Source organism: Gekko japonicus, unplaced genomic scaffold, assembly GCF_001447785.1.
Source record: "Gekko japonicus isolate JY-2015 unplaced genomic scaffold, Gekko_japonicus_V1.1 scaffold353, whole genome shotgun sequence".
Taxonomy (NCBI): Eukaryota; Metazoa; Chordata; class Lepidosauria; order Squamata; family Gekkonidae; genus Gekko; species Gekko japonicus.
The window spans coordinates 322,846-346,928 of NW_015160219.1; the positions used below are offsets into that span (position 1 = coordinate 322,846).

The 24,083-nt window shown below is 44.4% G+C and overlaps 1 protein-coding gene across 2 annotated transcripts in view; it reads left to right on the forward strand.

Annotated features, from left to right (window-relative positions):
- The window catches only part of SLC9A2 (solute carrier family 9, subfamily A (NHE2, cation proton antiporter 2), member 2), a 50,045-nt gene that overhangs the window by 17,112 nt on the left and 8,850 nt on the right, over positions 1-24,083 (forward strand). For both annotated transcript variants that reach the window (XM_015410948.1, XM_015410940.1), the window contains exons 3-8: positions 1,946-2,196; positions 16,806-17,023; positions 18,988-19,190; positions 20,789-20,878; positions 22,407-22,477; positions 22,858-23,019. In XM_015410948.1, coding sequence (XP_015266434.1) covers positions 1,946-2,196; positions 16,806-17,023; positions 18,988-19,190; positions 20,789-20,878; positions 22,407-22,477; positions 22,858-23,019 — 995 coding nt within the window. The remainder of the gene's footprint in view (positions 1-1,945; positions 2,197-16,805; positions 17,024-18,987; positions 19,191-20,788; positions 20,879-22,406; positions 22,478-22,857; positions 23,020-24,083) is intronic.

Genomic DNA, 24,083 nt, shown 5'->3' on the forward strand with positions numbered 1-24,083 from the left:
ATCAGGGTCATGATGTGGAGGCAGGCAATGGCAAACCACCTCTGAACATCTCTTGTCTTGAAAACCCCATGGGGGTCACCATAAATCAGCAGTGACTTGACAGTTTAAGTCAATGGGCTTAGAAGGTGTTAAGTCGCTTGCTTAACAAAGTAGTCGGAGAGTGATTCAGCAAGATTCAGCTTTATTACACAACTCGAACACAACTCGAACACGGATCAACATCTGATAGCCAGAACAGCTTTTACATTGCAGCTGTCCTGCTTTTAAACTCTCCCGGCTAATATAGCCACACCTACTGTACAATTACCCACCAATGAGGTTGTATGCATAAGGACCAAGCTCAGGGAGCTTGCTGACTTGTGATTGGATAGTTCTTCCCGGGCTAGCACTGCGATTGGATGGATTTGGATCCTAGCCCAGGACGAAGCTTTACATGGCAATTCAATTATGTTGTTCACATACAGTTATGCATTCAATGGCAGCAATTGAAAAATTACAGAAGGGTGTAACTGTTCAGGATTGCACTGTAGATTATGTGATCAGGGCATAACTATTTTCAGGTTGCACTCAAACCTTCTGGGATAAAGACTAAAACAACAGTGGCCTCCATTTTGATGGTTTTTAAGAAAGTAATTAATATTTAGGATATCTTTTACCAAATGCAAATTAAACGGTGGAAATTCAGGCAGCATGAAAAGCAAGTTATAATGTGTTTAAATTCATTACTCAGCAGCAAAAGTCTATTTCAAGGGGCAAACTGTAATTTACTCAATGATCACTTGTATATGTAAAGAGAAACCAGTAGACAATGTATGAACAACAGGGTTGTGGTTTTTTTTTAATTACTATGTCTGGCTTCAGACCCATATGCTTAAACATCAAGAAAATATTTTTTAAAAACCCTCAAAAAGGATATTATAGCATTGTAAAAAGTGCAGAAAAGGGCAACTAGAATGATAAAAGGGTTGGAACACTTTCCCTATGAAGAAAGGTTAAGACGCTTGGGGCTCTTTAGCTTGGAGAAACGACGACTGAGGGGTGACATGATCGAAGTTTATAAGATTATGCATGGGATAGAGCAGGTTGAGAAAGAAGTAGTTTTCTCCCTTTCTCACAATACAAGAACTCGTGGGCACTCCATGAAATTACTGAGCAGTCGGGTTAGAACAGATAAAAGGAAGTACTTCTTCACCCAAAGAGTGATAAACACATGGAATTCACTGCAACAGGAGGTGGCGGTGGTGGCTATAAGCACGGACAGCTTCAAGAGGAAAATAGATAAACATATGGAGCAGAAGTCCATCAGTGGCTATTAGCCACAAGGTATAGATAGGAACTCTCAGGCTGGGGCAAGGGATGCACTGTATTCTTGGTGCTGGGGGGGGCATCAGTGGGAGGACTTCTAGTGTTCTGGCCCCACTGTTGGACCTCCTGATGGCACCTGGTATTTTTGGCCACTGTGTGACAGAGTGTTGGACTGGATGGGCCATTGGCCTGATCCAACATTGGCTTCTCTTATGTTAGTATGTTCTTATAAATGATAAGAGAGAAATATATGGACAAAAAGAAACATGACACATGTAATAAGTGCATATATATCTGGAAGGATCTTGTATTTTTGCTGAGAGAGAGAGAGAGAGAGAGAGAGAGATATCAGACCATTTTCCTTATTCCACCAAAATGTAATGTTTTCTTTTACTGAGATCTTTCAAAGTTAAGCGGTATTAAGTCCCTTTGGAACCTAAAAGTGTGCACTTAACATAAATCAATGGGAATTAAAATATTTGCTTCATGTATTTCCCGTCTTTTGAAAATTATTGTAGTATTTTTTTCTAACCCTTTTATTATATGAAGTGCTCTAATACCATTATTATATATATTTCCAGCTAAAATAACACAAGTGGGTTGATAAGGTTTCTAAAACGTTAACCTTTTTCCTTCTTAGGTCTTGTACAACTTGTTCAAGTCTTTCTGCCAGATGCATACAATCAAGCCCATTGACGTATTTGCAGGAATTGCCAATTTCTTTATCGTTGGGATTGGTGGAGTCTTGATTGGAATAATTCTGGGATTTGTAGCAGCTTTTACTACTCGCTACACCTATAAAGTTCGAGTGATTGAGCCACTGTTTGTCTTCTTATATAGCTACCTGTCATACACAACTGCTGAAATGTTTCATCTCTCAGGCATTATGGCGTAAGTATACATTAAATTGTATTGTGCTAAGAATAACACAGGTGGGTTATGACCTTTAAGCTGAACACTGTCTGGTAAATATTCAGACATGCCAGTATTCAGTGTTATAGACCATAGATTAAAATTAATCTTTGGTTTTTTGGCAGTTAGTTTATTTCAGTGGACCTTCCTGAAAGGAGAGACTTTCAGTCTACCACACTAACAGTGCCATCATAAATAGATCTATACCTTTCCAAGGTTGTTTACTTCATTGGAATTAGAAGGCTGTAATTCTGTTTAGGATCACACTGTAAGGGAATTAATCATATTAAGGATGAAGTCCTGTGGGAGTGAGTCCAGTAGCACCTTAGAGACTAACAAGATTTTGAGGGTATGAACTTTTGAGAGTCAAAGGTCTCCTTGTCAGATAAAAGTAGGAATGAAGATCCCTAAGTAGCGATGGGCACGACCTGGGAACATGGAGGTTCATCTGGGTTTGTGGTGCCACACAGACCACGAACCTTCACAAGCCTTCCTGTTCACCAAACCAGTTCATTTCATGAGGTTCATGAAGCTGCCCCAAGGATCTGCGTGCAGTGGGGAGGTCTCTTGCTGCCACATGTAGTCCTGGCTGGGATGCTTCTCCTACCTGACACTTTAAAGCACCTGGCAGAAGAAAGCACCACCCCACTGGTGGACCTCCTGATGGCACCTGGTATTTTTGGCCACTGTATGACAGAGTGTTGGACTGGATGGGCCTTTGGCCTGATCCAACATTGGCGTCTCTTATGTTCTTAAGAAGCTGACCCCCCAGATCTGCATGTGGCAGGGAGGTCTCTTCCAAGTGTGTGTGTGGGGGGAAAGACAGGGATAACTTCGACGGGGCGCCATTGGTGCCTGTGCTGGTGGTTAGGAGTTTGGGAATGCTCCTGGAACCCTCCCTGGCAATGGAGGCCCAGGTAGCAGCCACTGCTAAGTTGGCCTTCTACCACCTGTGGCTGGTTCGGCAGTTGGCTCCCTTCCTCGATCGCAATGACCTGGCTACAGTGATACACGCAATGGTCACCTCAAGGCTAGACTATTGTAACACTCTCTACATGGGGCTGCCCTTGGCGCAAATTTGGAGGGTGCAGCTAGATAAGAGCACATCCGGCCAGTGCTGAAGGCGTTGCACTGGCTGCCAATAGCATACCGAATTTGCTTCAAGTTGCTGGTACTTACCTTTAAAGCCTTATATGGCCAGGGTCCAAAATACCTGAAGGACCGCCTTTCCCCATATATACCCCATAGAGCACTACGGTTGGGGGTGCAACATCGACTGGTTATTCCAGGCCCCAGGGAGGCCAGGCTCGCAGCTACTAGAGCCAGGGCCTTCTCAGTGGCGGCTCCTTACTGGTGGAATGAGCTCCCGGAGGAGATCAGGGCCCTGCGGGATCTTGTGCAGTTCCGCAGGGCCTGCAAGATGGAGCTCTTCCACCAGGCCTTCAATTAGGAGCTGCCCACATTACCATCAATGACCACTATTAATATCTGTGGTGGAGGCTGGCTGCAGTGAGATCGAGCCAAACCACCTAGGAGCCTGTAATTGCCTGAGCCTGCATGACATGTTATGCCATCTTGGTTAATAATCCCTGAGTGCACTTTAATCCGAAATTGTTGATTGTTTAAATGTTAATGTTAAATGTTTTAAGTTTTGAATGTTTTGACTGTATATGAACCTTGGCACACTGTGCCAGGCAATGTGAGCTGCCCTGAGCCTCCTTGCGGGGAGGGTGGGTTATAAATACAATAAATAAATTTATAACTGAAATTTATTTCATTTATTTATTTATTTTGATTTATATCCTGCCCTTCCTGCAAGCGGTCTCAGGGTGGGTCACAACAATAAATTACAATCAATAAACAGAAAAATAAGTATCAAAACAATAAAAACAGTTAAAGGATAGGCATTGCAACAATTACATATTCAACTGTTAGGCTGAAATAGATGCAAGCCATTTCAGCGATCCCTCTCACTCTCCCCTGCTTCCCACCATGAACCCCACAATCCCCTGAAGAATACATGGAAGGGTGTGGGAGAATCATGGTTAGGGATGGGCCATAACCCAGCAATTTTCGTCATGAATTTAGGTTTGTGATGAGGTTTGTGCCCATCCCTATCCCTGAGTCCTTATATCCCTGTCAGAAGATTGGAAGGGTGCTGCAAAGAAGGAACTCAGGATGTGAGAATGGGATCATTGTTCCTTATAAACCACCAGTCTTTACTCATGTAATCTGAATATTATTTCACACATAATGAACTATTTCACAAATGAAAACAGTGAAAATCTTGTGTGCTTACCTGTTTTTCATACCAAAGATTTTTCAATTAATGCCTCTTCCTTATTCAAATTACTGAATGTTCTTCTCTCTAGTGTATCCAATAGTACAGGCAGTTGTGGATGTTGGTCTAGTGTAGTCACTGATAGGCAGAGTTTGGATCAGGAAGTCACTGGCTCAATCTGTCATGAATTCACTAGGCCTCCTCAGGTAAGCCACTCTTAGCCTCTGCTGTCCCATCTGCCTCAGGGGAATGCTAATTTCACCCCTGCAGGCTAGTTGTCAGGATCATAGTATATTGCATGTAAAGCTCATTGAATGTTGTAAACAGTGGTATAAATACTGTTATAGTTATTGAGGAAAAGCTATTTTAGTCTGTTGCAGCAAAACAGACAAATAATTTGTGTTCCACACAGTACAGTGATGCACCAAACAGTGTCTTATGTATTGTCTATTTGACCTCACTGTGTAAAAACCAAAAACCATCACATTCAACCAGCCACTTCTTTCCTTTTCTCTAATTATGGTGTCTCAGTCAACCCACAGGTGAGCACTTCATGCATTTGTCCAAGGTCTGTAGTCCATGAAAACTGATGCCATATTAGTCTTTTTGGTTGCCATAAGACACTTGGGTTGTACTAAACCAGCTTTTCCCACTAATAAAGAAGTGCGAACAAAGACCCCTTTGACCACCAAAAAGGCTCTTCTGGTAGTCTTGGAACCCACATAAAGGCATTGGGTACAGTGGCAGTAAAAGGGAGGGGAAATGAACAAGATGGCAGAATCCTACCCTTAGTTAGGATAATGATTATCTGAACTGAAGAGAAGTGTAGACTAATTTTTTGTATAGGTAAAGGTTTCCCTTGCTTGAAAGCCAGTCGAATCCGACTCTAGGGATGCAGTGCTCATCTCTGTTTCCAAGCCGAAGAGCTAGCGCTGTCCAGAGACATTTCCATGGTCATGTAGCCGGCATGACTAGACGCCGAGGTGCACGGAACGCTGTTACCTTCCCACCGAAGTGGTACCTATTTATCTACTTGCAATTTCTTGCTTTTGAACTGCTAGGTTGGCAGGAGCTGGGACCAGAGACGGGAGCTCACTCCATCTTGCGGCACTCGGGTCGAACTGCTGAACTACTGACCTTCCAATCTGCAGTTCGGCATCTTAACCACTTGAGCCACTGCAGCCCCTTAAATTTTTTTATAGGAACTCCCAAAATAGGAACAATCATGGCCTAAATTAGGATTGTCCCCAGTAAATAAGTAAAATTGTAATATATGGCATTATGTGGGGTTTTCACAGACTGAACACTTGTCAGAAGTTAAGAAAAGCCCTCCTGGCTCAGACCAGTGATCTATCTAGTCCAGCAACCTTTTTCACACAGCAGCCAACAAATTTCCCTGGAGGGAGTAGGAATGGACATCTCTGAGTCTTTATATCTCAGTTAGAAGGTGGAAGGGGTGTTATAAAGAATGCTTGTAAAGAATGCAAAGACATATTGCATGTTGTAATCACCTTGATTAGAGCAGAAGGCAAATGCTTGGAGACAGAAAATTAGCATCTGTAGTGGGATAAGAATCATATACCCTATTCAGCCCTGGGGGGTGCATTGCTCTATATTTGTGAATGAACTCAAGTTTCAGCAATCTTCAACTGTATTTTTCTCTTGAAATTTTGTTTGAAGACTGCCACTCTTCGGTCAGGACTGGAATGACCTGGAAAATTAAAATGTTCTCCCACCGCTTTTTGAAAATGTAATGTGTGAAAGGCCCAATATTGTTATCTTTAATAGTAACATTATACATTAAGTACGAAGCTGTAATATTACTTCTTAAAATATTTGAAAGTCAGTTGTACTAAGTAACAAGAATAGAAACTTGTAGCAGTTTAAAGATTTTGGGATATTTGGTTAATACAGCAGAGTCAGAGAAGCGTTACAATGAGTGCAGTAAATAAATCTCCCAAGAAGTACATTGTGAAAAGGGTAAATTTACATTTATTCGAGTAGATCCAGTTCACATTCAGGTTGCAGTCAAAAGAAAAGAAAGAAGCCTAACTTTTCATATCACAAATTGATAATCTTGTTCAGTGTCATGTGTATGGGGATATGCAGGGGTCATGTTGTAGAAAAAGAGGTGCAAGAGCTCATTAGCATAATGAGCTCATTAGCATAACTCATTAGCATAACTTATTTGCATATGCCATGCCCCCTGACATCACCAGAAGTGTGTCAGAAGGCAACACCCACCACTCAGGCTCCACTGGACTGCTCTCGATTGCTAGCTATTGGAGGGGGGGAAACGTGTAGATCTGTCCTCTGTCCTCGCAGAGGAGGGAGAGCTTGTGCCTGAATAAAACTTGGTCTTAAAGGTGCCACTGGACTGTTTTGGATTGCTAGCTATTGGGGGGGGGGCGGTCCAGAACGGTCCTGCCGGGGGGGGGGGGCTTTGTACCTGAATAAACCTTGGTCTTAAAGGTGCCACTGGACTGTTTTGGATTGCCAGCTATTGGGGACGGACGGACATGCAGATCTGTCCTCGCAGAGGAGGGAGAGCTTGTATCTGAATAAAACTTGGTATTAAAGGTGCCACTGGACTGTTTTGGACCGGGGGGGCCAGGGGGGAGCTCTGCAACGTACCTGGTTGCTTCTTGCTCTGACTGAGGGCTGCTGGGAGCAGGGGGTGGGGCTTGTTGCATGTGCCCGCCCCCTGGGCTCTTTACTGCCGGAGCTCCGCTCCTGTGTGCTCCTGCAGGAAATGACCCCTGGGGATATGAGGGCATTGTATCTACAGGAAAGACCTGCAGAGACATGTGTCTCAATGGAAGGCCATGTGCAGACAGAATAAGGACAAAGGGAGAGACAGAAAGAGAGAGAGAGGAGGGGGTCAGAGGGCTGTTCCCGGGTTAAGAAAAAGAGAGGCATCCCATTCAAGGAGATAACACCTATACACACTTAGAGTGATGTAGCCCCCACCCCAAATGTCCAGGCATGCTGAGTGGCTCACTCCATCAAAAGAAACATTAAGGGAGCAGCAGAATATAAATTCTAAAACTAAAATTAGACATTGCTAAACAATAAACACAGAAAATATGTTAATGAATCTAAGGTTATGTAAAACTCTTTGTAGAGATGCATCTAAAAACAGTAACATGCTAATCCGGTCTGACCCCATTCTGAAAGGTCTCTCCTCTCTCGCCTTCTGTGAACAGCATTTGTGTTGGTTCGAGTTTCCGCCTGTTTCATGTTCAGATGTCATTTTCAACATATGGTTAGGTACTTAAAGAGCTTCTAAGCTATTAAGAATCCTTTTTAATACAGCTGGTTTTTGTGGTCATTTTCTATTTCATAATGCTATATAATCTAACTTATAAACTTCTAGAGAGCAACATGCATCTGGTGGCTCCGTGTTCCTGACCTGTATCTCGATTTTATCGAGTAGCACGGCTGATTCTCACTTTCTGCCTCACATGAGAAAAGAGACTCTGCTCATATTCTCTTGTATGAAACAGAAAGCCACCTCCTTTTCAAATAGCATGTTCTAAACGTACAGAATGTAAGATCCAGGGGTCATTTGGGGGGGGACGCGGGGGGACGCCATCCCCCCGGGTGAGGTGCGGGAGGGCGGGGCCTGGAGCCCCCTGCTGGTGCCCGCTGGAGGTCGCCGCCGGCTGTGGGGAGGACACACCTCCGGTGATGTCAGGGGGTGTGGCATATGCTAATGAGTTATGCTAATGAGTCCCCCTAGCTCTTTTTCTACGAAATGACCCCTGGTAAGGTCCATTGCTTTTTATTGCAATGGATACAATCCTCCGGTCAAAATAGATGAGATACAAGCAGTGCAACTCTGTGGCCCATAGCAAAAATTAATTTGTCATTATTTCTCCGTAAATATTTTTCCCCCCAAAAGGAAGATTGTGGTCTGAATTAGAATTTATATTCAAATTTATCACTATCAGGCTTGGTCTCTGTAAGGATAGGTAGTCGCTTTCTGAACACAGTAAGCAAATTTTCCTCCTTATTTATTTAAAATATTTTATTCCACCGTTCCGCCATGCCCAAGGCGGAATAGAAATTAACGTGTGTACAAAGTAATTCATCACCAGTTGGAAGTGTTCCATTCTCACTCATTAAGATCGTTTATTCTTTTGATTGGATTTTGTTTTACTTTGTGTTCTGCATATTAATGTATGGATTGAATTGCAGGGTCTTCTGAATGTCCTTTGCCCTCATCTTCCCTGTCCTCATTCTGTCTGTACATAAACATATATACAGGGCTATTTTTGGGCAGGAACGCACAGGAACGGAGTTCCGGCTGGCTTCAGAGCTGGCCACGCCCACTACAGCCAAAACCTCTGCCTGCCTGGCTACAGAGGGAAGGCCTGGGGAGTGACCCCCCCCAGCAACTCCAAGACGGGTGGGCCAAGGGGGACCCTGCCTCCCCATGCCTTCCCTGGCCTGTCCAAAGGCTGGCTTGGCCGGGCTCCCTGCAGCCATGTGGTGCCTGGGCAAGCCAAGGGAAGGCATGGGGGTATGGCCTATTATGCTAATGAGCTGTGCGGTCAGGGGTGTGGCCTAATGTGCTAATGAGTTTCTGCTGCTGGGTGTGGCCTATTATGCTAATGAGTTCCTGCTGGGCTTTTTCTACAAAAAGAGCTCTGCATATATATGTACATATAGAATCTGCCAGTGAAGGTAGCTTTCTGTTATCTGACAGAATTGGATCATCAAAAATATTTGCTGGTTTGATGCCGCAAATCCTGTTTAGAGAGCCAGTGTGGGGCAGGGGTTAGAGTGCTTGACTTGGATCTGGGGGGCTAAGGTTCAAATCCCCATGGAAACTTGCTGAGTGACCTTTGACCAGTCACATACTCTCCACCTAACCTACCGCACAAAGGTTATAATGAGGATAAAATGGAGGATAGGAGGGCAATGTAAGCTGCTTTGAGTCCCCTTTAAGGGGAAAAGTTGGGGGTATAAACAGGCCCGTAGCTACAGTGGGGCATCTCGGGGCTAGGCCCCCTGGCTTACTAGCAAGGCCCCACAACTTCCTATCCAGCCCAGGGCCCCCGAGTGGAAGCAAGGTGTGGGGAAGGAGCCAGGTATTTCTTTAATTCAATTAGCCAGTGCCCCCGAAGAAATTTAAATGTCCCCCGACTTTAAAAATCCTGGCTGTTAAAAGTATAGTTTTGGTCCAGCAGATTAACAAGACTTCTCATCTAGTATTTCCTGGATAATGTATCCTGCTCACAATCACTAAACTGCAGTGCAGAATATGTAACTCAGCTAGAATCAGGGTCCCTCAACACACAGCCCTTAAAAATCTTTGGCCAGGGGATTACTTTAAGAGTGCAGTCCTAAACAGAGTTACAGTTACCGAAGTCTACTAAAGTCAGTGAGTTTAGAAGGGTGTAACTCTGTTTAAGATTGCACTGTATACATTAAAAATGGTTTGAATGAAAAGTGTCTAGTCTGCTAAGCACATCAAGGGTGATCTTATCTGATAGCATAAAAATGCAGCATCAGAACTAGTTCAAATGCTGATCACTGATCTCAGCACAGAAATGTCTTGTGTGCAGATTATCTTTCTAATAGTGTCAACCATTTCACAGAAATCCAAGGCCTCTAACTGAGGCTCTGTAAAGAATCTATCAATTGTTCTTATTGGCATATGGATTGGGTGTACATTGTTATGAAAGGCAGGAAGACATGATGCTGTTGCTAATATGCAGATTCAAAACTGCCTAAACTTGTATCCAGCACATAAAGCTTTACCTTCTGACTTCTCCTGAAAAGTCATTGAATGTGGTCAGTGTAGAACCTTTTTGTTTTTGTTAATTCAGCTTTTTTGTGCATTCAATTTTAATTCTAGCATGGAACAAACAGAAGTTTTCAAACTTTTTGCTTTTAATTTCTCTATTTCATTTCTTTGCCCTTTTTCTCTTCCTCACTGAGTTGGGAAAAACAAATCGAAGAAGCACATCTAAACCTTTGTAAAGTTTCATAGCAGGTCAAAGTAACGTGATGACTATATCCAATGATCCAGGATTTCTTTTATAGTCTTGAGACAGAAACTGCCTTGTTTGTGCAGAGTGACTTTCATTCCAGGTGGGCCCCATGATATACTATCATCAAACTTTTATTCCATTTCCTGGTTTAAATATAGATTTAGAGAAGTGAACATGATTACATTTCATAGACCACAATCCAGCACTGAGTTAGATGTACTTAAGTCAGTTAAATTAACAGTTTTAAGCATGTTGGACCATGGCCAAAAAGGATACCTGGCAAGAGGAACAAATTAAACATGGCTTAAATACTGTCATTTCTGTAAACAAGTTATTACTACTTGTAGCGTATAACTTCTGCTAGGATGTAATCATGTATAATGACTATCAGTATATATAATTCTCACCATAGCCCCATCTGTGGATAGTTAAATCTGGAGATTGGACCATGAACAGACAAGTCAGCTGTTTGTAGAAATTTGAGAAAAGCCCCAGAGCTGCAGAAAAAGAACTAAAGGAAGCATGCATACAAACACAGAGAAAGGGAGACCACATATTATTTTATCCCATCATCCACAATTCTATAGCTTTATGCTGCTGTAACTTGTCATTAACACTAGAACAAATTTAGAGTCCAGTGGCACCTTTAAGACCAACAAAGCTTTATTCAAGGTATGAGCTTTCGTGTGCACGCACACTTTATCAAATACATCAGTATGGCAGGGAAGGTTCAAACTTATAGCCAGAGAATGAAGAGCAAATTAACATGTAACATGATGATGTTCAAGATATGCAAAGTGAAAACTAAATAACAAGTTAAGGTTATAAGGTCAACAGTTGTAAAGCAATAAATATGTCAGACTAGCAGATTAATGTCTAAAGGTGTCTTTTCCACTTGTGGGAAGTGACTGGGAATCTTCATTCTCTCCCCTCAGGTGTGGAGAGTACTTGACCCTACCTCCCCCTCAAGGGTGTAGACTTTCCAATTTCCCGTGGGGGGGGGGGGGCTGGGGCGGGGCCGGAGGGTAACAACCCAATATCCCTTGCATTACATTCAGTATTCTAATATACTATTCTGCAAAATAAATACACTAAAATACAGAGGATTTATAGTCCTTCTTGCTGAGAATACATATGTGAGGACTGAATGAGTTAGCATATGTAATGGGATAAAAATCCTATATCCCTGTTGAGTCCTGGGGAGGTTTTTGTTCCAAGTGTTGTAATAACTTGTAATTCAGCAGTTTCCCTTTCTATTCTGTTCCTGAAGTTACTTTGTAATAAAACAGCTATTTTGAGGTCATCTATTGAATGTCCTGGAAGGTTAAAGTGTTCTCCTACAGGTTTCGCAGTCTTATGATTCCTTTCTGGGAGTGAGGTGGGTGGGGTAATGTCGCCTCGCTTGATGTCACCAACACAGTAAAGTCACAAAGGAGTGTTGTCATCATGCTGGTGACATTGCGCAGCAACACTCTGGCATTTGGGGCAAAACTCTGTGGTAACCATAGAGTTTTGCCCCAAATGCTAGAGCACATGACGTCCCTGGCATGATGACATCACTTCCATGTGATGTCATTGCCTTGGCAACACTGCTGTATGAGGAGGCTGTTTGGGGGTGGGGCTTTTCTTGCTGGCTGCTGTCAGGCTGAAACCCTGAAAATTGGGGGAGACCCTGTCCAGACTGGGGGTCTGGCAACCCTACTTTGGCTTCCTCACAAGTACACACTTGGTAGTAAATCATGATTTTTGGGGGGGATGCAGTGTGCAACATGGCTCTTTACCGTGTGAATCTGGCTTGAGCTGGCAGTGAATGACATTTGTGATCATGGACAACACCTGAGAATGCAGCATTAGAACAGGAAGCTTAGCATTCTCTCTTACATACGACATCTATTTGTAGTTCATCATACATCATGGAATGGTACCTTGTGAAAAGTGAAATCTTTTTATATTGAATCGCACAAGGCCAATTTCCTTTCAAGAAGGGAATACTTAATTATAGCTGCCACCTGGCATGGTGGTCAAGATAGCCATGTACAGTGTCCTTCCTGTTACCAAAAAGGCAAGTGAGAGCATTTCCTCGATGGGGACTCACTTTCTGTTTTGTCAAGGAAATAAAAAATTATGGCTTCTCTACAGGAGATGGGAATGAAACAGTGTATGCTTATTAATGTACTTCATTTTCTATTATTATATACTCTGACCATGATTTGGTGTACAAATTACACACACTTGTCCATTGACATCAAGGCCTAATTACACGTGGCATATTAGCGCACGTGATACCAGCTCTTTTTTATCCAGGAGAAGCTTCCTTATTGGGGGCCCGTTTGGAGCAAAAAAAGAGACAAAGGGTAAAAGGAGAATATACCTAACCCTGTCTCTGACTTCTGTATCTCTGCTGCAATTTTTTCTAAGCTCCTTCTTGCCTGCCCTCTTCCTCCCACTGGAGTTCTGTACAGGGCCGTCTCACCCGCTAGGCCAACTAGACATTGACCTAGAGTGCGGGCCCTGGATGGAGGCACCAAAGCTCGCCTCCCGCCCCCGCCAAAAGCCCGTGCCTATCTGGAGAGACCTGCTGGGCCCGTCTCTCCTCCCAGTGCGCTCCCCTTGGCCGCTTTCCGCCTCGGGAACAGGACGAGGCTGCGATGGGGGGAGGCACCGAGGGCAACAAGTACCCCAGCCAGAGGCCGGGCTCCAAGGGAAAGTGCCCTGGCTCCTCTCCGCAGCTCCTCTCAGCATCCCGCCCGCCCGGCCCCTCTCAGGCGACTTCTCCTTATCCATGGCTGGCGGAGAGAGGCGCCGGCAGAGCTGCCTTCCCCGGGTGCAGAGAGAGGGGAGCCCGCACCTGGGCTGTGCTTGCCGCCTGCCAGGGGAGCCGAGGCAGCCGGAGCTGCTGCAGGCGTCGCCAGGAAGGACTAGCAAAGGCAAGCGCGCCCTGCTGCTGGCTGGCCAGCATGCGCGAGCCGCAGCCCGGCTCCTTGCCCACCTACCTCCTCCCAGCCTCCCTTCCCCTCCTCCAGTCACACAATCCTCTCCTCCCTCCCCCCCGTGTGCAAACTTGAGGCCGCGGTGCCGCTGCCACGCTTTCTTTCTGCTGGCGCCTGAGCACAGGGGCGCTCCCTGCCAGCTAGCCAGTCCTCCACCTTGAGGTGCCCTGGGACTGCGCGGCTCTTTACCCCCTCTTGGCAGTGCTCCTTACCTGTCGCTGGAGCAGCTGCCGCCCACCAAGTGCCCGGCCTCCCTGCCGCTGTGCTCCCAGTGGGGCAGCCAGCTGGGAGGTCTCCAGGCCCCACCGGGAGGTTGGCATCTGCTCACTCACAACTTTAATGCCAATAGCTCACAAAGCAGAATTTTTGCTCACAAGACTCCACAGTTTAGAGGGAGCATTGGAAGTGGGTACCAGCCTTCTGGGCACCAAAAGAGCCAGCAACTATGTAAATAAAGAGTATTAGAGTGTTTGGGAAAACCCTGGAACAAAACTTCTCAATATAAAGATTTGAAGTAACTATGAATAATTTAAGAACTTCTCATTAGCCTGATACATAAGAACAAAAGTCTGTGCTTGTACTAGTTTTACCTCAGTAATTTCAGCCTCTGATTTTACCTGACCTTTTCCCTTGATGTTAAATAAAACCTTTTGTTATTTTTGAATTTTAAAAGCATCTCAAGTGCCATTTTCAGAAGTTTAAGTTAAAAGGTGATCCCATCTCTTCCCTCAGGTTCCTGGGCTGAGCAAATAGCCAAAATATATCTTACTGACAGGGTGGGAGAGTAGGGCTGCCAAGTGGGGGCGGGTGGCGGGTAACCCCCCGCTTTGGAGGCCAAATTCCTGCCGCCGCGAAATCGGGCCCTGGGGGGAACTCGGCCCCCCAAAGTGCAGCGTGGCTGCGTCACCAGAGGTGACGCAACCACGTCAATCGCGTTGGGGGCATGGCCCCGATCATCAGAGGGAAAATTCTATGGTTTTCCCTTTGATGATCGGGGCCACGCCTTCAATGTGATCTATGTCGCGGGTCACTTCTGGTGACGTGCTGGTGGCACATTAACGGACGGCTCCTGGAGCCCGGCGAGGCTCCCCCGCCGGTAAGAAAAATTGACTTGGCAACCCTATGGGAGAGCCAAAGTTTCTTTAGGGAGAAGAAAACACATTACCAGGGTGGCTCAGTCAGTGAAGGGAGAGAGAAATGGAGGGAGAATCTTGCTTCTGAGGGAGGGAAGTGGATGGGTTGCATCATACAAGAAAATTCTCACATGGGTCCTTGCTTAGTCCTCTGGCTTTTGACACCACCCAGCCACCTTTCTGTACCCTTTCCTCTCACTGCTACCTCAGTGCTTTGCCTACCTACCCCCCATCCTTAGGTGTCTACTTATCCTCCACCCTGGCTGCTCTGTGTACCTACCCCCCCTCCTCAACAGTCTACTCCTCTACCCTTGCTGCTCTGCCTACCTACTTCCCCACCCTTGCTGCTGTACCCCCTTTATCATCTAATCACCACCCTCACAGCTTTTCCTGACCGGCCTGCTTCTACCCCTTCTCTTACTTAGTTACTGTGGCAGCTTCAGCAGTCACTCCCCTGCCCGGCTGTCTAGCCATCCATCCCACCAGTTCACTGACTTAACTTCACCAGCTGTGATGGTTCCTCTGCCCTCCTGGCTACTTTGCCACCTCAGTGGTGGCAGTGGTGGCTCCCCTGCCAGCCTAGCCACCCAGCCAGCCACCTGTTCTGCTGGTTTCTTGCCTTGGTGGTGGTGGCTCCTCTACAAACACAGCTGCTCACCCAGCTGCCAATCCTGCTGGCTCTCTGCCTCAGCAGCAGTGGTGGGACCTCCCCCATCTAACTGCTCACCCAGCCACCCATCTCACCACCCTCCCAGCTGCTTTGTTGTTTCAATGACAACGGCGGCAGCTTCTCAGTCAGCTGCCTCAACAGCGGCAGCTTCCCCACCTAGCTGCCTAGCTGGCCACTGAGGAGCTGGAAAGAAATGACAGCTCCCACTCCTCTTTGCTTGCCTGCCTCCTTGTCACACACCTGCCTGCATCCAGAGAACAGTTCTCTGTGCTTGCACAGTCAATTGGTCTCTCTTTTTTTAAGCCCTCCCCTTCTTTTTGTAGTTTAAGATTTTTTTGTAAGCCTAGGGGCATCCCCCAAGTTTGGAGAAAAATATCCTGTCAATTTGGGTCTAATCTATGGATACAAGTTTCCACTATTAGAATATAAGATGTAAATTCTATATAGTTTTAGGTTCTTTTACATCAACCGAGGCTGCGGTCACACACGTCATTTGGTGTGGAGGGAAAGCGAGCCTATCCCGCCCCCCCACCGGTGGAAATTGACACGCCATTGCAAGATCACACATCCTTTGTAGTTGCAGACTCAGCTGGTCACTGCCCAATCAGATGGAACATTCGGGCGAGTGGGGTTTTTTTTTGCCTGTTGTTTCCCATGCGCATAAACAAGGAATTGTACCTCCACACTGAGGGTTCCCCATGGAGTATGCAATTATGCACATGCTGCTAAGCGAGGAAAAAAACCCGGCACAGAGTTGGGATGGAATGAGCAGACCATCCCAATGGCATGAGAGTGTGCTTAAGCGATCAGACAGGGGAAAGTCCATCTGTAGCCTGTCAGCAAGCGTTAGGAACGGGCTTTCCCTAGTGTCTTTTAACTCCACTTCTGTGGTGGAGCAGCACAGGGTGCTGACGACTGTGGGACATTTCCCAGATGTTACAGTTTGATTGTGCCCTTTAGATCCATTAGGCATTCGCAGCTGAGTTGGATCTAAAGGCATGTCTGACTGTCGCCCCAGTTACATAGGTTTGCACATAAGGAAATGGGTCTGTTTACTTCTGCTGAAGTACAGCTCCCAAGCGCTGCATTGCAAACATGTTTTTTAAACAGCAGTTTTTTGGTGTGGAGAAGAGACTTACTGTTTAGCAACAATCAAAGGCCCTGCTGTGCATGCTCCTGGCCCTACTGAAAGCAGCATGATTCACTTAGGTTTAATGGGATCCCAGTCAATGCGGTTACTTATGGATGCTGAGCCTTTTCTGCCACTTATGAAGTTGCTTCCCACAGGTCACAAAATTGCCCAGTTGTTCTAAGCCTCTCCAATGGTGGGTTTGACAGTATAAGGGCTGGGATGATACAGCCGCCAGGATACTTCAGGAATAAAAGGCTGCCTTCCTCTTAAGTGCGTCTTAACACCTCTCTGAGATCTTGACATCGGTAGTGAGGAGCAAGGTGCGTGAATCTCAAAGGGAATATCAAGACGCTGAATTAAAGCTGATTTTGCTCTTTCAGGATTACATCTTGTGCTATGACCATGAACAAATATGTGGAAGAGAATGTTTCTCAGAAGTCCTACACCACCATAAAGTATTTCATGAAGATGCTGAGCAGCGTCAGTGAGACTCTTATCTTCATTTTCATGGGAGTGTCCACAGTTGGAAACAATCATGAGTGGAACTGGGCCTTTGTTTGTTTCACCCTCCTCTTTTGTTTGATCTGGCGTGCCCTGGGTAAGAATTTCAACATTCTAGATTGTACTCGAACATTTTCTTGACAACTTGAAGATGCTTATCTTCATGCAACATTTTCTGTAAAACAGAAAAACCTAGACTCAATAGGAAGTGAAAACAAATAGCAAGGAAGAAATGTGCCTCTTACTGTAGGCTCTTTGTCTAATCCCTGACCCATCTGCTGAATCCTTACCTTGAGTAAAGGAAGGAACAGGAAGGATTGCTTGCCATAGGATAGTTTTGCTGTGTGGCTGGGTGGTGGTGGGGTTTGAGCCTTCAGTCATCTTAGCAAGAGTCTTCATCTTGCAGTTTCTAGCAGTGATTGGCTGAGCTGCTGCAACGCCAGGAACATGTGGATAGCCGGTAAAAGCTCTGACCGCTCTTGACTGAACACCTCGATCCTAGAGAGAAACAGTGCAGACAGAAGTGCCCGGGACAAGAGGAATAAAAGAACTGTGGCCCAGGATATAAAAGACGAAGAAAGCTGAGCAGGGGAAAATGGAAAGAGCTGGGTTTTGGAAATGGGAGTGAGGAACTGGGAGAAAAGGAAAAAGATCAGAGGGAAAAGTCTGATGGAGAAAGGAAAGTTGGAGAGGGAATGGACAGAGGGAACAGCTGAATATGGCTAAGAGTTGCTGAGATGAGGGTTGACATAACCATCTTGATCTTAATCTGCATTACATAAAATATGTAGGGAGAATGAACAAATATTTCAGAATACAAGATTAGCCTAGACTATGCTGTGACCAGTGGTTATAGTTGTACCATTTTTCTTTGAAGATACCATTGAATTAATTATAATTATACTAGTATGAGTTAATCATATGCATATGTAGAGATTTCAGGAGGAAAATAATCTTCAGCTCAAATGAGTTTGTCACATCCTGGTGATGAAGAGTATTCTTGAGTTACTCGGAGAAATCAACACTTATAAGCTACCAAATGGTGCTCATGTACTGATACGTCTTCACCGACATATTTCAGTGATAGTACAATGATTGCATTTGTAATCCAAAAATATGTACTGCTTTGTCTATTTTGTTTTAATTTTGGAGGCCCTTTCTTCTTTTTTGTAGTTATGCGTTACTTGATTGTGCCTCATTCTTTCACTTATTTTCCCATTTCCATTCTTCCATTTCCAGCAGGTATAATTTTGGTCCTCTCTCCCCTAAAGGAGTTTTTAATAAAACATTTGCATAGGTCTTGAGATAGACTGAATGCAGAGGAAGTCAGGTTGTTGGTGAAAAGTAGCCCCTGAGCTAATGTCAGTATACAGCAAAGAACACTTTCCTAGGTGTAAGCCACATCGAGTCGACTACAGTTGGATTTTTGAGTAGGCCTGCTTAGAATTGCACAGTATATTCTGGTCATGGTCACACATGCCAGAAAAAAACGGGGGGGGGGGAGGGAAGCGAGGCTATTTCCTCCGGAGGAATTTGACCCACAGTTGTGCGATTACACAGTCCTTGGAAGCTGCGGGCACAGCCCACCACTGCAGACGCAACTGCGGGTGAGTCCGGTTTTCCCCCCCGTTTGTTTCCAATGCGCTTAAACAAGGAATCGATTAATTGCATCTCCGCACTGAAGGCTCCCTATGGAGTTTGCAATGATGCGCATACTGAGAAGGGGGGAAAACAACGGCACAGAGTTGGGATGGCCTGATCAGACCATCCCGATGCCACGAGAATGCACTGGAGTGATCAGACAGGGGAAAGTCTGTCCGTGGCCCATCGCAACCCGTTTTCTACTGGATTTTCCCCGGTGCCTTTTAACTCCGCTTCTATGGCAGGTCTAATTGTGTGTATGATTGCGGCTTCTTCTGTAAATAAATCTTATACACTTCTGTATAATAGAATGCAAATTTGGGTACATATCAGTTCTCTTTTATTCTCATATGCTTCCTTGAAGACTAATGTTTTGCTGCATTCTGAGCTACATGCGTTTCTGTCCCCTGCTTTTCTTAGGTGTTTTTGCTTTGACTCAGATCATTAACCTGTTCCGGACTATTCCCTTGACATTTAAGGACCAGTTTATTATTGCCTATGGTGGCCTCCGAGGAGCCATATGCTTTTCTCTGGTTTTCCTACTTCCTGCTGGTGTATTCCCTAGGAAGAAGCTTTTCATTACTGCTGTTATTGTGGTGATATTCTTCACTGTTTTCATTCAGGTAAGATGGGAAGGGGGTGCTTACCTGTAGGTAGTAATCAATAGTTATTTGCATTGGATCCCTTTGTCACAGCTAAAATAGCATAGCTCCTAGTGTGAAACATTTCATGCAAAAAAAAAAAGTGAACTAGCAAATAGTAGTTGAATTTACACTGCAGAGACAGTAATAGACCAAATAATGTCCCCTCTTGCCTTCTAATCTCTTGCCCAGTCACATTTTACTTTACCAATGAACGAGCTCTATTACAAGGAGGCCACAGTTCATTATTTATACTAAACTTAATAAATCATGCAAAGTTAGTTAGTTAACAAAGCCTGGGTTGTTTCGAGCTTTGCAAGCGGATTGTCAACTTTATTGTAAAATGAATAGCCTTGAATTACGTTATAGTAGACTGAGACTTATCAATAGGATTTATGAATATAACCCTGTGATTTTTAAGTTTACATGTATTGTGGACTTTTTTGCTTGGTTTATTTGAAAATGTGCTGGTCATCATCTCCCGTGATGCATTCGACGTCTTGTTTGTTCTCGGGTGCTTGTGTCCAGGTTGGACACCAGCCCAAAGGGGAAGGAGGGAAAGAAGACACAGACGTACTGGACTGGAGGAAAATACTGATTACAGGTGCCTCAGACTTTAGTGCAGCATAGGCTGGGGCCCAAGGAAAGACTGCTAGTCTTAGGGCTGAAAGTTGTGGGAGCTGCTATTATTCCTGCCCGCTACCAGCCTCTTGGGGCTGTGGTCCACATACCAGCCCCAAAGGTGGCTGTCATGCACTGTGTCCCCAGGGCTCCTTAAATGGATTTCTTTAGGGTCACGCAGGTAGCCCACCCTATACTATGTCCCCAGGCAGTGCCTACATGCCAGCAGCTAGTTATGACAGTTATGCTCATTCAGTAGTTAACAAAACATACACTCTTTTGCTATGGGGAAGGCAAAACCCCCAAGGCCTATTGGGCATTTGGACCCAAGGGTAAAATTCCTCCCTGACCCTGTTAACCAGCTCCTGTAGACATACAAAGGATGACTAGCAAATACCTAGGACTGCATGTTCAACATTTGGGGAAGATTCTCTTTTCTAGGGGGGGATTCTCTTCCTCTTTTCTGCTGGGGTTCCTCTTTAGTAGAAAGCAAAGGGGAACTACTGCTAAATAGATGTGCTAGATTTGTGCATGCTCCGTGTCAGCAACATGTTTGTCAGTGTTATTTATCAGTATTTGCATGTAAAAGGCCTTCATATTTTTATCCTGGTCTTTAGGACCTGAAAGTACATTGTGAACCACAATGTAAGAATCATTAAAATGTTATTTTGAGGACATCATCAAAGTGCCTACTTGCTGAGTACAACCACTGATAAATATTTATTTGACACTCTGAATAGTACATCAAAGTGACACATGGGGCGCTTTCACACACACTTAATCACTTTCAATAACACACTTTGCAACTGGATTTTACTGTGTGAAATTGCAAAATCCACTTGCAAACGGTTGCTGAAGTGGATTGAAACGGCATTATTTAGCATGTGTGAAAGCACCAATGGCAAGAAATTTAAGGACTGAAATGACTTTATTCCTTGTCTATGTGTTGTTTTCCACAGGGGATAACAATTCGCCCATTGGTGGAATTTCTGGATGTTAAAAGGTCGAATAAAAAGCAGCCAGCAGTCAGTGAGGAGATTTACACTCGGGTATGCTTGCAGCTTTGGACACATACTGTACCTCTGGAAATGCATTGAAATTGGGACTTGTTCATTTGTGGTGTCCCCCCCCCCTTTTTAAGTATGCACGTATTGCATAGCAGCAAATATTTTCCCCCACATCATTAGCTTGAAGCTTTTCCTGCCCAGGGTTTCTTTGCCTGGCATAAATTGTGCAATTTTGAGAAGGTAATTTAAAATTTATATTGTTAGCCACAGAAATCTCTTCACAGAAATTAATTTAATCCAATTTAACCTTCCATTTTACCTGCATAGTATTGTTTTGACATAATTAAAGTTATGACCAGGGGTCATTTGGGGGGGACGCGGGGGGACGCCATCCCCCCGGGTGAGGTGCGGGAGGGCGGGGCCTGGAGCTCCCTGCTGGTGCCTGCTGGAGGTCGCCGCTGGCTGTCGGGAGGACACACTTCCGGTGATGTCAGGGGGTGTGGCATATGCTAATGAGTTATGCTAATGAGTCCCCCTAGCTCTTTTTCTACGAAATGACCCCTGGTTATGACGATCCATTGCACTGTAGGCGTAGGCTGGAATTCTATGACATTGTTCCTCTCGTGCTTCTCTCTGGCCCCTTGTGGAGGCTTCCCTCTGCTTTGGCGGTCACTTCTTCTGCTTCTAGCACTTCTCTCTGTGTAAAGGCTCCTTGAGAACAGGGATCTTGCCCATATGGAAGTGCTAGTGACAGAGGAAGTGAGTGCTGCAACAGAGGAAAGCATTCGCAGCAGCCAAAGAGAAAAGTGAGGGGAGTGATGTCATAGAATGAGGGAGTGGTTTGGCAACACCACCTTTCTTTCTCCACAACTGCCATTAGGCATATGTTGTGGGACATGATCTACTTGAATGCCAGGGTCCAGAGGCAGAGCCCTGTGCCAATCCATTTGCACAGCTCATGCTCAAGTCCTAGATTAAATATGCGAATGTCCCTTTATGATCAGAATTAACTGTTGCTATATTATGTCCAAGAGACTGAACTTGATTAATGTGATGTATCAGACAAGAACTGGTGACACTGGGCTTCAAAACCATACTTGGCCATGAAGCTTATGGGGTGAATGTGGGTCAGTCACTTGCACTTGAGAACCAGCATGGTATAGTGGTTAAGAGCAACAGACTCTAATCTTGAGAACCAGATTTGATTCCCCATTCCTCCACATAAAGTCAGCTGGGTGACCTTGGGTCAGTCAAAGTTCTATCAGAGCTCTCTCAGACCCACCTACCTCACAGGGTGTCTGTTGTGGGGAGAGGAAGGGAAAGCAATTTTAAGCCACTCCGAGACTCCTTCAGGTATTGAAAGACTGGGTATAAAAAGCAACTCTTCTTCTCTCCTTAACCTGGCTTACAGGGGTGTTGTGAGGATGAAATTTACAAAAGGAGAACCATGTGCATAGCCTTGGGCTCCTTGAAAGAATAACAGCGTAAAATATGTAATAGATGTTATAATCACATTTTAATAACTAATTGATATATACCAAAACTAGTCATGAACATTTCTGTATTTTAGTTTTTTGATCATGTGAAGGCTGGAATTGAAGACGTATGTGGACACTGGGGCCATAACTTTTGGAAAGACAAGTAAGAAGAATATTAATTATGTTGGAAATCGAATGCTGATTGAATTTCTTAGTTCAGTGATTGTCTTCTCACATTTGTTAATTCTCTACAGCATTAGTTTCTTGTGACTGTAGGGTGCAAGATAGAGATGAATTAACTGTACCACATCTGAATTCTGTGTATTGAGTTTATTGACAAGAGCACTAACAAAATTACATGAACTTGCTTTGGCATCACAATGTCAAATCCCCTCCACCCCCATCCTGTACATTCAATAAACAGTTTCTTGATATATTCAAGGAGTAATCTGCTGAATCTTTCCTTTAACCATAGAGACATTCTGCTTCATGAGTGTTTACATGACAAAATAATAGATGTCATTGCTTTGGCTCTTCATACAGATTTATGAAGTTTGATAAGAAGTACCTGCGGAAACTTCTAATTCGGGAAAACCAGCCCAAATCAAGTATTGTCACTCTCTACAAGAAGCTTGAAATAAAGCATGCCATTGAGATGGCAGAGACTGGAATGATAAGCACGGTACCATCTCTAGCTTCTATCAGGTAAGAAAAGGGAGTGTGGAGCATTACCATTATCAGGTTGAATCATGATTTCATTATATTTTGCATGCAGAAATAGCACTGACCTTGAAGTTTACACTCCACGTCTTTCCATGAATACACAAATATTCATTTATAGCAGGGGTCTTGTTGTAGAAAAAGAGCTGCCGGAGCTCATTAGCATAACTCATTAGCATAACTTATTTGCATATGCCACGCCCCCTGACATCACCGGAAGTGACAGAAGGCCACACCCCCTGACATCACCGGAAGTGTGTCAGAAGGCCCGGCTACTTACCCTCCTGCTTCATCCTCATTCCCAAACGGAATGAGGATCAAAGCAAAGGGCGGGGTAAAGAAGGGGGCGGGGCTTCACCACGTGACCGCCCCGCCCCCTAGAGGTTCTCTTCCGGAGCTCCGTACCTGAGAGCTCCCCCCCGACTAGAGCCCTGATTTATAGTATTCCTTACATTTAGGGTCATAAATTTCCATTGGTTTAATTGGTAGTCTGGTGGTACTGAAAATTAGGGACACATTTATTTTGTTTCTGTTACATGTGCAATTCAAAAGAAAATATCAAAACATGGACTTCTACTAGTGAGGTTTTGTTATTTAATTGTGTAAGTTATGTCACATAAAATTGTTGAGTTATCATCAGTATTTCAGAAGGTTTTTTTTGATAATACTTTATTGTATATTTAATAGATCAGTCTGTTTAACAAATAGATTATCAACTGAAAATTCTTCAGTCACTGGATGGGCCTGCCAACAATTAATTGATACTAAACTGTGATGAGTATACCAACTCTGTGGTATTCTCTGTTCATGAAAAGTAAGAATTTTACTGGGGAACTCCCTACTAACTTACATTTTAAGCACTTTGAAGAGAGATGTAGCACCTTCTTGGAGTTAGATCAACTACAATTTTTGTTATAGAAATGTGAGAAATGATAGGAATGTTTTTTTCCCTCCTCTAAAATGCTATTTTATCTCTATGGGGGAAAAGCGAGTAATTCATACTATTAAAAGTTATTACATATTTATGCTAAATTTATTTTGCCTTGCAA